This window comes from Capra hircus, chromosome 14, assembly GCF_001704415.2.
Source record: "Capra hircus breed San Clemente chromosome 14, ASM170441v1, whole genome shotgun sequence".
Lineage (NCBI taxonomy): Eukaryota > Metazoa > Chordata > Mammalia > Artiodactyla > Bovidae > Capra > Capra hircus.
Window position 1 is genome coordinate 29994539 of NC_030821.1, and position 14747 is coordinate 30009285.

At 34.2% G+C, this 14747-nt stretch overlaps 1 protein-coding gene across 1 annotated transcript in view; it reads right to left on the minus strand.

Moving 5' to 3' along the window:
* Positions 4772-14747, minus strand: part of LOC108637475 (CUB and sushi domain-containing protein 3-like) — a 40798-nt gene continuing 30822 nt past the window's right edge. The window contains exons 6-10 of the mRNA XM_018058089.1: positions 12207-12287; positions 11140-11253; positions 6926-7114; positions 6402-6548; positions 4772-4818 (exon numbers count right to left, since the gene is read on the minus strand). Of these exons, the coding sequence (XP_017913578.1) occupies positions 4772-4818; positions 6402-6548; positions 6926-7114; positions 11140-11253; positions 12207-12287 (578 nt within the window). The remainder of the gene's footprint in view (positions 4819-6401; positions 6549-6925; positions 7115-11139; positions 11254-12206; positions 12288-14747) is intronic.

The following is a 14747-nucleotide window of genomic DNA, read 5'->3' on the forward strand; positions in this document are numbered from 1 at the left end:
TAATAACTTACAAATTATAAATAGAAAAGTAATTTTGATTTAATAAATTATATAAGCAATCTCATATAATTACGTTATTATCCCAGCTATCTAATTATAGACCTCTAAAATAGTGGTGCAAACATAAATCATTCCCTGATGTCTATTAAAGTAATGTTAGTATTTCCACTTAGGACTTCTGGGAATTTCAATTTTTAACAAACCATCCACACTGAATCCCTACTGAAGACTGTTTACTGCAAATTGTTGGGATGGTATAGGTTAAACTTATAGCAAAGTAAAAGTGAAATTTAAATAGTATAGATTTTATACACATGGTTAGTATAAAATGACTATATTTCAGAACTGAAAAAAAAAGACAACACACTAAAATGATAAAACAAATGTGCCTGTAAACACATTACAATTTAAGTTCTTAACTAAAAAAAGAAAAACATAGTTCAGAAGAATCTTCATCACTGAGTGACTGTCAGAGGCTTCTCTCCAGAGCTCTCAAAAATCACAAATTAAAAGCGAAAACAGGGAATATAAAGTGACTGTTTCTACATAACCCTGTACTGTTGCAGCCTGGCGGAGCAGAGACCAGAACCCGCCACATGACTCGAGGGTGTGGCAAACTGTGCCCTCCTGATTGTCCTCGCAAGCATGTCCACCGGACACACCTGGGGCAGGACATCTTTCTGCTCCGCTTCACTGCTTGCCCCTGCGGCCGTCCCCATGAACACAAAACAAGATGTTCCTGATTAACAGCAGAGCCTTCACTTTACTCCCTCTTTATGGTGTGCTGATCAAACTTCCCAGAATAGCTATTTCCTAATGATTTCATATGACTTCTACCAATAAAAGTGCAGGCTGAGAGGAGTCATTTTGTCTTCCTGCCATGGAGAGCTGGAGGGCCCCCTGACTCTCTGCATGCCAAATTATCTGTCTGTCGTTTTATTAGGCGCTCACCCCATTTCAAGTCTTTCTCACCCGCTGTGCCGGACACGGCACTGTACAACATTCAATTGTGTAGAGGTATGATAATGATTTAATTCAAGGGGTCAATGAATGATCAGTTGATATACAGACAAATAAAACACCTAACCAAACCTGAAGAGAGACAACAGAATACTTTTTCTATCTTCAACTGTGTTCATATTGTCTAACCATAGCTCAAGTAAAATATGCAAGGATGTATAAGGAGACTGAAGAGACAAGAATAAAAGTGACTGAAGAATGCAAAACAAATTTGGAACAACAGCAACAACAAAACTGTATAGTGTATATAGCTCTTTCCAATGATATTTAGCCATTTCATTTTAATTAGTTATATCCAAACACAGATGGGTCACATACAATAAAATTTTTTTATAAAATAATCTTTTAAACTTGTTGCAATGAAAATCAAGGGTCGATTTTAGAAATGATTCTTTGAGTTACTAATATAAATATTTTATCACTTTACTATGTAAAATGTATTTTTTCCAGATACATTTTGATTTATCTTTTGTAATTATAGAAAAATTTAAAGTTAAGAACAATAAAAAAGGCTCTCTATATAAATGTCATATTATACACCAAAAAAATCAATGAAATTATAGTGCTAACATTACAAAACAATGTCAAAATTTCAGAAAGTTCAATATAATTTTTTATTTTAACCAATAGTTGACTGTTTTCACTAAAGTTTTCTTAAAGATTAATTATATACATGAATAATTATTGGTAACATATTTAATTGTTCAAAGTTCAGCGCATTTAAATGTTTACTTTAAATCCATATGAAATACTAGAAATGTATAAATACATTTGCTATTCATTGGTCAAAGAAAAGCAGAAGTTCTGACAGTTTATTAAATGTATCTATTCTACAAGAAGTCAGTGCCTTCAGTGTTGGTAACCACTATCTAATAAGTAATTAATGTTTCTGCATCAATAAAATAAAGAAACAGTTTTTCAGTTCTCACTTTTTTCTATATATCTATGAAAACTGGACATGGAACAACAGACTGGCTCCAAATAGGAAAAGGAGTACGTCAAGGCCGTATATGGTCACCCTGCTTATTTAACTTATATGCAGAGTACACCATGAGAAACACTGGGCTGGAAGAAGCACAAGCTCGAATCAAGATTGCCGGGAGAAATCTCAATAACCTCAGATATGCAGATAACACCACCCTTATGGCAGAAAGTGAAGAGGAACTCAAAAGCCTCTTGATAAAAGTGAAAGAGGAGAGTGAAAAAGTAGGCTTAAAGCTCAACATTCAGAAAACAAAGATCATGGCATCTGGTCCCATGACTTCATGGGAAATAGATGGGGAAACAGTGGAAACAGGGTCAGACTTTATTTTTCTGGGCTCCAAAATCACTGCAGATGGTGATTGCAGCCAAGAAATTAAAAGACGCTTGCTCCTTGGAAGAAAAGTTATGACCAACCTAGATGGCATATTGAAAAGCAGAGACATTACTTTGCCAACAAAGTTCCGTCTAGTCAAGGCTATGGTTTTTCCAGTGATCATGTATGGATGTGCGAGTTGGACTGTGAAGAAAGCTGAGTGCCAAAGAATTGATGCTTTTGAACTGTCGTGTTGGAGAAGACTCCTGAGAGTCCCTTGGACTGCAAGGAGATCCAACCAGTCCATTCTAAAGGAGATCAGCCCTGGGTGTTCTTTGGAAGGAGTGATGCTGAAGCTGAAACTCCAGTACTCTGGCCACCTCATGCAAAGAGTTGACTCATTGGAAAAGACTCTGATGCTGGGAGGGATTGGGGGCAGGAGGAGAAGGGGATGACAGAGGATGAGATGGCTGGATGGCATCACCGACTGGAAGGACGTGAGTTTGAGTGAACTCTGGGAGTTAGTGATGGACAGGGAGGCCTGGCGTGCTGTGATTCATGGGGTCGCAAAGATTCAGACACGACTGAGCGCCTGAACTGAACTGAACTGATGAAAGCTATATTTTCATGAATTAGAGATCACAATTTAACAAGTAAAAGAAACCATTTCAGTTATCTGGTAATATCAAATCTTTGTTCATTTCAGCTTGTTGTTATCAAATTTTAAATTTTAATTGATTTGTTTTATATTTTATTTCTTTATATAAATTGCCTTCAATAGGTAAATTAGAGGTAACACCCATTTTTTATTAAAAGTGCTTTGCATTTTTAATGTGAGGCTTCACAGTTGCTATATATGCTTTCATATGCTGGGTAAAATAAATCAAATATAAATTTAAATTTGATATTACAAAATAATATGATATGTTTTAAGACTGTCAAAGTCCAATGACATTACATCTTCCTGTGGAACTGTTAAACTCGTCTTTTTGACTATACCTAGTAAGAGACTCAACTACTTTTAAAAACATTTTTGGACCTAGTCCAAAGCTCTAAAATATTCCATTTTTTGATTGTCATTCTTTTGCATTGCACAATCAGAGTATGCCTTGATGTTTAACAAAATGAAAGTCATTTCTGTCAAGTTAGCTAAACAGTGAAAAAAAATAATGTGGTCATTGTCTACATTTTCTTTTACATTTGTTGCACTGAGAACACATTTTTGCACACTTGAGAGTGAATGTTTTCAGTGACCTTGGCCATCTTTCCCTCTCTTTTCTCTCTGCAGATTCTACACTAACACAAAATCCAGCTCCGGGTCATTCATTTCTGACAGCTAAGTGACAGGATGGTAGATGTATGAGTACAGTATGCATATAAGTGGAGAGAATAAAGACATAAATCACATAACAACAAATGAAACATTATGAAACAATGTGTCACATGCTCCTCAAATTTATCAGCCTGTGTTTTCAAGCCTTATTTTCCTTAGAGGTATCTATAATATGCTTCTGAATATCTATAATTTTAGAAGTTTCAGCAATCTAAAAGAAAATGCTAAACGAGGTTAATCTTTTATCAATGTGCCATTTTTGGCTAATATACTCCACCTTGACAAGCAGGGACCGGTGCATCCCATGCGTGATACCCATAGGAAGACTTTCTGCACACAGCACTGCTTTTCCCGACAAGTCGGAATCCTCGATCACAGGCCCAGCGGACCACACTGTTTAGCTGTCCTCCTGTTTGACTGATAATGTATCCATGAGGTGGGGATTCTGGTGTACTACAGTAGAAAGCTTTTTTAAAAGAAAATAAAAATCATTGTATAACTAATGAATCAGAAACTCTTTACAATTCAGTTATAAAAATATAGTAATACTAGTTCATAAAAACTGGTCAATTCAATTGCCATCTAGGTGAATTTTACTTCATATGGACATCATATTATCTTCCATCCACCTGACAATCTATTGACATAACCTTTAGGAGACATAACTATTTCTGGACTTTTTTCTAATTCTTATTGTCACTGAAGATGTCTCCTAAGTTGAAATACATTATACTTTTGTAACACCCTGAAGGTTCAAAAGCCATACAAATAGTTCACTGAATTTTGGAATGGTATTATTTCCTGTCATTTGAAAGGCCTATATGCCACAGTTTGGGTAGCAATATTTTAAAGCATGTATCTACATGTCACTTTGAAATTATCTCCAGACACCTATGTCATGTTAGGGCATGCATTTCATTTTGGTGGATGTCTAAAATAGACCCTTCCACATTTCATAATCCTCTCTCCCAGTTTATTAAAGAGTTTCCATGCTGTCAAGAGTGCTTACATATGGTGATAAAAAATGCCAATAAAATAAAACTTTTTTAATCTCCTGATGTCTGAAATGTCAAAAGATAATGTCAACTGGCTTTTTCATATACATGTACTTTTAAGACTATTCAGCCTGGCAGGATCCATTTACCCTCTGAAACTTCAATGTATTCATCTGAGAAAAAATGAGACTTTAGGGGTAAATAGTAAGAAAGAGATGGATTTAGAATATATGTGTCATAACCTGTCATTGTCTAAAGGCAAAATATGTACTCAATATGTTAAGTCGTTCTTAGGGCTAAAAATGATGTTTTTGTTATATTTATGTCCAACTTTGTCATGAAGATCAACATGAATAAGTCTTTAATATAGTCTTTAATATGGTGAATCTAATGCTTATAATTGTTGGATTTAAATGGTTTCCCTTTAAGTTATTATCATCATTAAAAATACAACTTAATGTTCTGACTTTTTAAATAAAGTCTGGGCACAGCTTTAGTAAAAATATATATATAAAGTTCATATGATAGAAACTTTGATTCAAATATGAAAGAGTATTAAGAATGACTTGGGTACATATTTCAGTCTTTAAATATTTCTCCTTTGCATGCCTAATAATATTTCAAACAATAGAAATTATAGGATAAAAATTATAAATATGCTATCATGTAATATCAGTAACAACTTACTTCTAATATGGAAAAGACACATTGTTGACAAACTATCATCTTATAATTTTAAAATCAAAGTAGACAAAAATATTATATTTGTATATTTTATACTATACATGCAAATTTATATAAATGAGTAAAATTCAACAGTTTACCTTTAAAACTAGAATCAAATATACTTAAGCTTATGTCTACAATTGTGTCAGAATAATTTATAAAATATTTAAGAAAGTAATTTTCAGTAGAACTGATTCGCAATGATCCGTGGCTTCAGGAGACATGATCTGAACACTAAAGAAAGAGATGACTGATTGGTTCTGAAGTGTTTTGTTCCTGAGCACATACCCATGGCCTCTGACATGACTTAGGATGGTAGTAAAGAAAAGGGATATAATCTTTGCATAATGGAAAACCATATACACTTATCAACAGGGAAATTTGGGGTTCAGTATCAGTAGACTTCATAAACAGGAAGGAATATAGAAAAAGCTATTTCATCTTGATATTAAGAATTTTCAGCCCTCATCTTTTTCACTATTACTCAGTGAAAAGCAATGATGAAAAAACAATTAATTTTTTTAAAACTAAAAGGTTTTAAGTGATCTAGTCATCATTTTGTGTTTTAATATTTAAAATATTTTAGAAAGTATCATAAATCAGTGGGCAATGATAAAAAAAAGATTTTTACAATTGTATGTTTATCTTTTGTTTAAACTTATTAAAGGAGTTATTTATATATTAAATAGATCAGATACACACAATTGAGCAATACTATTATTTTTTGAGCGTTCAAGGGAACCTTCTCTTGGGAAAATAAACACTTAAAGTATCAAAGTTTATAATTAAGTTAAATACTTTAACTGCTTTTAATTATTTCAAAAATTATGTGAAAGACATAGTACTGTTTACCACTATAATAAGGAAACAGAAGGACAGAAATGTTATATAAATAACTCAAGAAACGTCAATAGAGGAACCATGATTCAGATTCATACCTAACTGAATAGTATCTGTGTCTGTGCTCCTTAATCACAAGCATATTGAGGATGCAGGTGAGGTCTGCACTGAAGTTATAAGTATCACATACCTATATATCTTATCCGGAAGCCTTTTTTGTTATTGCCATGATCTGCTGACCATTGCAGGAATACTTCATGACCATTGCTTGTTATATTAAAAGCAGATGAATAATCCCCACTGAGTGAAACAAGCACTGGACTTTGAATATTTGGTCCTTCAGAAAGAAAATAATACAATTTAGATATAACTTTATGTTTAGATAAACATAAAGTATTTATGTTTAGTATTTCATATATTTAGAACAGTATTAAATATGGTGAAATTCATCCAGGACCAATTTATTTCATCAACAATAGCATAACGTGTTTGTTTACACATTTTAATTCCTTAGCTAAAGTAGCTACATTCATAACAAAATGATCAAGCTAAGTGCGATTTTCATATGGTATATAGGTAAGTTTGATGTTGCTACTTCTAAAATTGTCCATAAGGTAAAATAAAGTCATATAGGCAGCTGTTTATATTGGCCTGAATGTATACTTAGAGCATTTTTGAATTTGTGAATATCCAGTAAATATAACCTATGGTTACCATCATACACCTGAAGAACATCAAATTCTTTTTCTGTCTGGAAGAATTCTACAAACATGCTGATGTTATATCCTTTTTCCACAGAAATGCTCCAGGCACACATTTGAAGATTTGGGTAACTGTCAGGATATCCAGGGCTCAATATGACTCCCGTAGAATCCAGGCGTAATTCATTGGCGGGACAGAGCACTGTCAGAAAAAATGTATCATTAGATAATGCTCATGTTTCAGACTTAAGTGAAAACTGCATTTTAAATACTGGATATTCTGTTTCTATGTTAAGTAACATTAAAGGAAACAAAACTTTGAACTATGTGTGTAAAATGACAACTTATATACTAAGCTTGCAGTTCAAAAATGAAGCAATGTCCCAAAATTACATAATATTAATTTCCTTTTTATTACATGGGAGAAACATTTTCTTTCTGGATTAATAAATATAAATATATAGATAATTAAAAGATAAGGCATTTACTTCCCTCTCTATCTTTATATTATTTCCCTATCTTTCTTCATCTTCTTATGTTCTTTTCCCTCTGCCTCTAAGTCCTTTTCCTTCTTAATTTTTTCTTTTGTCCTCAAACTTTCATTCACTCAGGTATGTGAGGACAGACACGAAGTTGCCCTACCTCAGAGTATTCATTCCAGACAAAGCTACTTCTCTAATCTCAGGAATATCCTTAAACCATGAGGATTTAAAACAATTTGGGGTCACTAGTTACCTTTCCAGACCAAAAAGGTAAGACAAAGCATAAGCTGTTCATTTCATAACAATAAATCAACTGCACCTCCAAAGTATAATACACTAGTAAATTATGGCAACATACGATTGTTCTTCACTCAAATTAATAACTTGAAATAACTTGAGTTAATACACTGCCATAAATTAATACACAGATATTTGAATATTTACTATAGAATATACTATAGCTAATCTAAGAACTGTTTTCTTTCTTTTTTTTTAACTTCTATTTCTCTTATTGAATCTGAGATGTTTGCATCTTCGATGTGATTTTAAAATGAAAAAGTAACAATTCAACAAATAGTATTGGATCATTCTCAGTCTAAAAAGAGAAATCTGATGTTTGCTTTTTACAAAGTGAAAAGTATATAAAATAAACAAATGAACAAACAGAAATTTTAAGGTTAGAAATGGAATGGAAAAAAATGAATCAAAGATAAAGATTTATAAATATATATCTATGGCATATTGAAATAAAGGATACAGATAATTAAAAGATATGACAAGTAAGTTTTATTAAAAGGGTTATGTTGTGTGTGCCCAGCTACTGATATTTAATATTTCTGAAATATTTAGCTAGGTGAGTAACTGTATTACTGAACATATCAACCCCTCAATAAAAACCATTCAGCACCTTCAAAGCCTTCAAGGTTAGTCCCTGCATGCCTCTCCAGCTTTGTTTTCTGCTGTTCCTCCTCTGAAACAGAATGCTCCAAACATACTGAATAACCTACAATTTTCTCAATTCAGCATATCTGTTAGTGCTTCTGTTTCAAATGTCCTCCTCTCGTCTGATACACTTGAAATATTTGGGCACCTCAAAACCCAGACCAAGTCTCATCCTCTGTGAAATACTTCCTGAATCTCTCCTCCATCAGTCCAAGCAGATCTGCTTATTTCCTTCTTGGTGCCTCTTAATGTATGCTTTTATTATTGCAGTTAGTTAATTTTATGGTTATAATTTCTTTGCTTTTTAGACTTTCTTCTTAGGCTATTGTTATAGAAAAGCAAGTGTATGTCTTAATGGTCCCAGTGTTTTCAACTGAACAAATATTCCATATTACATTTGAAAAACTGAGACAATTTGATATAACCAATATAAAGCAAGAATATACTGTTAAGCACTTTCTGTTATTTGCCACCACAACTTTAAGAAGTGTATACAATTTTTCCCCTTTATACATGTTTTAGTTTCTAAGTCGTGTCTGACTCTGCAACCCCATGGACTCTAGCCCACGAAGATCTTCCATCCATGCAATTTTCCAGGCAAGAATACTGGAGTGGGTTGCCATTTCCTTCTCTAGGGGAACTTCCCAACCTAGGAATCAAACCTATGCCTCATGCACTGGCAGGTGGATTCTTTATTGTTGAGCCACCAGGGAAGCCTTAATCACCTATTATATTTCATTTATATTAAACCCTTTGAAGAACATCATATTTAGAAATGCTTTCCATGTTTTAAGTGTGATATAAAGAACTAAAGAGGATCCAGGGAGGAATAACAAAAGTGTTGTAGCCTCTTTTATGAGAAGTGAAAAAGTAAAATAATTTAAAATAAATTATTACTAAAATCAGTATGGGATTAGTTACAACATATTCCAAATGAATGCCAATTATTTAGCAGGATTGTGAATTAATTCAATTGAAGAAAAAATATATATATTTTTGGCCATACTGTGTGGCAGGATCTCATTTCCCCAGATCAAACCTCTTTCCCTTGCGTTGGGAACATGGAATCTTAACCACTGGACCCAGGAAGTCCCTAAACAAATATTTAAACTCAGATTTTTTTGCCTAAGTGTTAGGTCAATTAATTAATATAGTAACTGTCTAAACTCATTCTGAGGGATAATTAACTTTAGCTAGTATCCATAGTGTTATTATGAAACAAACATTGATTATCTCCTTTTTTGTATTCTCCACAGCAGATAAAATAGGAGGAGACACACTTACTACAGGAAATTCTGATTTTAGAAATAAGTTATTGAAAGTCTTGAGATATGAGGGACTCAAATAATTAAAATTTTTTTTAATTAAAAATAATGCTGAATTTGGATCTAGATATAAATAAGATGTATTGTTCTCCAAGAGATCACAATTAAGTTATATATTGGGTCAAGGAAGAAATCTTGATATGTAATTGCTTGTTCATTCAGGAATATAGGTGATAGACTTCAGAATTAACAACCAACACTAAGATGGCCTACAAAATCATTGATTAAGATCAAGGGAAATTCTTATACTGGTGCTGGTTATACCTCCAAACTCATCTTTTCTTTCTTGATGCTTTAAGAGCCCCTATCTTCTTCTAAGGACTCCACAGAGGTAGAAAAATCGAACATTTCTTCCTACTGACAGCATGTTTGAAATAATGAACAGAATTTTTGTTTTATCATTATAAGAGTTAAGATACTGCATGGAAAATTCATTTTTATTTCTCAGGAATAAACCCCAGTGAAGGAAGCAATTCAAGAAAATCTGAGGAGGGATAATCAAAATCAATTTTACTCAAATTAACCAATATTTATAATTAATTACTATGTAAAACAAAGAAAAAAAGAAAGAGAAGTCACTCAGTCATGTTCGACTCTTTGCTACCCAATGGACTGTAGCCTAACCGGCTCCTCCATCCATAGGATTTTCCAGGTAAGAGGACTAGAGTGGGTTGTCAGGTGTATTAGGCACTATTATGGCCCTAGGAGCTACACAAGTTAATAATACATGATTCTTGAACATCAAAATCCCTGTACATCATTCAAGATCCATCATGGTCTTGTCCTTGTAACACTGAATTCCTTGAAGTCTGCATCTCACCATCTTTCATTTCTGTGTCTTTGCATACACCTCTGTTTCTTGGCTAACTCTTTTGCTAGCTCAGTTCTACCAAAGTAAGTATCATTTGTTATTCAGAACCCATGACTAAGGGAGTAATGCCTCCATCAAGCTTTCCCTCTCATATAAACAGTTTAAAATTATATGATTCTACCTTACCACTATATGCTACAGCTTATATGGCTGTCATATTCCTTACACCATTTTGCTTTCATGGCAGGGACCATTTACAACTTTTTTTTTTGTTTATTCCCTTAGATCTTCATTCTTAATATGTGCTCAATAAAGTTTAATGATTCTAGTTGTTAGAACAGAAGCTACTTGCAATCCACATTGGAACCTTTATTTAAAGTGGTTTCTCTTGTTTTCTATCTCCACTTCCAAACCTCACAGCAAAAGTAATTTAAATAGATTGAAGTGACTATGGGATAAACTAGAAAAATTAAACCTTGGATGAATAAACAATGTTTAGTTAAATCTGATAAATAATGGAATGAAAAACACCATATATGAGTAGTATAATTTTTAAATTACTGTCAGTTAAATATATAATAATTATATAAAATAGAGTTTTCTCAATTTTGTTAGTACTGAAACATAAAACAAATACTTAGAGATAAATAACGGTAAGAATTGGTACCTTGACAAACAGGAGGTGCACCATCCATCTGGAGTCGTTCTCCTAATCTGCATGTCAGAATTGCATTACCAACCAAAGTAAATCCTGGAAGACACTGATATCTAATAATATCACCTATTGAAAAAACAGGCAGAAAGGGCTTCAGATAAGCACCAAGGTAATGGTTAAAATAAACAGATGGTCCAGTTATAAAATCTGAATATTTTTTCTTGCAGTCACTTTCAATCAGTATAAAAATTCTATTGTAAGCAGCGATGATATTCAGAATATTAAACTACTAGTAAGTCATGAGCACTGACCAATTGGAACTGAAGCCAAGAATAAATACCAATAAAACTGGTACTGGGGCAATCTGATTATATATAAGCAATAGTAGTAAGGAATAATTTGGTTGGTACAGGTAAGATATTCACTAAAAATATATCAAGCTGTTAAAAGGATTCATAGTTACTGCTATCAAGATTAGATTCACATTGGTCATTGATATTTTCTTACATTTCTCAACCAAAATTAACATTAATAGATAATAATGATGAAATTTATTATGTTACATTAAGATGCATTATTTTCTTACATAATTTTTCAAACTATAAGATATTATTGAGGTTAAATTTCCAATCAGTTTTAAAAGGACTTTATTTATGATCACATGGAGCATAATGAGTTGTTTTCAAGGATATGGAAGTCAAACATGTCATCTAATACACCCTGCATATCATTTATTATACATATCAAGTTTATGCCTGAATTTGAAGAGCAATAGTTAAGACTACAGTGTTGGAAGGTAGCAAAATAAGAATTTGGAAATAACTAACAGAATAGTTATATGGCTCAGATTCCTGTACTATTTTCTAACTGTACATCCTACAAATACAGAATTCTTTTTTCTTACCTAACATTCCCTTGCCTCTTTTTCACTGTTTTCCATTCTTACAAATTCTAAACAATCCCCATCAATCCAGGGAAAGAAGGTTTAAGAAAGGCTGCCACTATTCTTTATTTTTATTGATTTCAAGCAAAACCTTTGTTAACTATGCTTTCTTTGAAAGTAATTTAAGAGACTTTACCTATTTCAAATTCATCATCTTCTGTCAAAATTTCAGCATTGGGTACGGGTGGTGGAGGCTGACACACTCTTAGCTGATAGGCTGTAAAAATAGATAATGCTTATTCCTTCTCTGTACAGCTATATATATATTCACATATGTGAAAAAAACAAGATTATAAAAGGTTTATTTATAAGAATAAAAATAAACGGTAGAATTTATCAAGTTTTAACCATTTATTTTAAAAAGTCTCTGAAAAAAAGGTCTATATGAATCTAAGTGTCATGACTACTGGCCCCTAATGATATCTATATCCCAGTCTATTTGCTTGATTAGAGACCATTTTCACTAGTTGCTTTCAAAAAATGTAATATGCTATGATCAATTCAAGAAACACATTTTCTGTTATTGAAACATCGGGAGAAAAATGTATTTTATATGCTTAATTTTATTAATCTTAGGAGTTAAATTCTTTATGTTGGACTTCCCAGGTGGCTCAGTGGTAAAGAATCCACCTGCAAGGCAGGAGTTGTGGGTTCAACCCCTGGGTCAGGAAGAGCTACTGGAGGAGGAAATGGCAAGCCACTCCAGTACTCTTGCCAGGAAAAATCCTATGAGCTTGGAAGCCTGGTGTTCCTGACAGTCCATGAGGTGACAAAGAGTCAGATGTGAATGAGCACATTTTCCATTTCCAAGTTCTTGATATACCTCAATGTAAATATAAAAATTATGACGTTTAAAAGACATAGTAACTTGCCAAGATCACACAACTAGCACAGGGTTTATCCAGAACTCCAGCCTATGTCCTCTAACTTCAAAGCCCATATCTTCAATATCAGCTCTATTGTGAGAGTATTATGAGAATTCTGAGGAACATCAACTAGACGAGTTAAGGAAAACTCTAATAAAAACAGATGAAATGAGATAAATTTTAAAGGATGAGTGAGATTTTTCCAGTGCTGAAGGATAATCATGGGTAGAAGAACATTCCAAATGGTGGAGGAAACATGGGTAAAATTGCAATTATCAAGGTAAAAGGTAGTTTTGAGAAATGCCAGAGAGGTAAGAGAAAGGGGAGTAGAAGATACAGAGAGCCATGCTGCTGCTGCTGCTAAGTCGCTTCAGTTGTGTCAGACTCTGTGCAACCCCATAGACGGCAGCCCACCAGGCTCCCTCATCCTTGGGATTCTCCAGGCAAGAACACTGGAGTGGGTTGCCATTTCCTTCTCCAACGCATGAAAGTGAAAAGCGAAAGGGAAGTCGCTCAGTCGTGTCCGACTCTTAGCGACCCCATGGACTACAGCCTACCAGGCTCCTCCATCCATGGGATTTTCCAGGGAAGAGTACTGGAGTGGGGTGCCAGGGGGATGTAATCCTTATGAGACTGTTTCAGAGGACAGTATTTTATCTATTAATATCTTACTTGAGAAAGAGATCAACTCAGAAGTTAGAGAACTGTAGAGATACCCATATATGTATTATTTTACTTTCGTTTGCCTATAAAAATTATTTTTTAAACTTCAAGCTAATCTTCTTGAGTTTTGCCAGTAGTCACATAATGGATGTGAGAGTCAGACTACAAAGAAAGCTGAGTGCCAGAGAATTGATGCTTTTGAATTATGGTGTTGGAGAAGACTCTTGAGAGTCCCTTGGACTGCAAGGAAATCCAACAAGTCAATCCTAAAGGAAATCAGTCCTGAACATTCATTGGAAGGACTGATGTTGAAGCTGAAACTCCAATACTTTGGCCACCTGATGTGAAGAGCTGACTCATTTGAAAAACCCTGATCCTGGGAAAGATTGAAGGTGGGAGGAGAAGGAGACGACAGAGGATGAGATGGTTGGATGACATCACTGACTCAGTGGACATGAGTTGGTGATAGACAGGGATGCCTGGTGTTTGCTCCAGTCCATGGGGTCACAAAGAGTCAGACACGACTGAGCGACTGAACTGAATTTAATCTTCTTGAGGCAGGAGGCAGATGGGCCCCTCCAGGGTAATCGGAGATTCATTCTCTATGGACCAAAACTCCAAGAGGAGAATAGCAGGACAATTAAGAGAGGAGGTTGGGCCCTGCACAGAATATATATTTCTTATTTCAAAGTCAGGTGTCCCTGACCACACATGCACAGAAAAGCTCCTTGGAAGTCAAAGGGGAGTGATGCTAACTAATGCCAGGCTACCTACAAGCCTCTTTTGTGGAATCTAGTTTGACTAAGAGATGCATGTGCACACATGGAAGATCCTGAGATATACCAATATGGACTGTGATTAGCCAAATGAAAATGACTGGCTAAAGGAAACCCAGAAGAAATACACCATAAAAAGTAATTCAAACTGCTACCAGGGGGAGACTTGGGGATTCTCCCTCTGAGTCTGCCCGTGTGCCTCTATCCACTGTACTCTTTAGTATTTACTCTTCAGGTCTACTGTTCTCTTTTTCTGCTTAATAAATACTTTACTTAGTTCACTACTTTCCTTCTTTGTGGAAATTCTCTGCAAAGCTGAAGGGCCAGGGCCCTTGTCACTGACCACTGGACTAGTGGCTAGGATCTCATGCT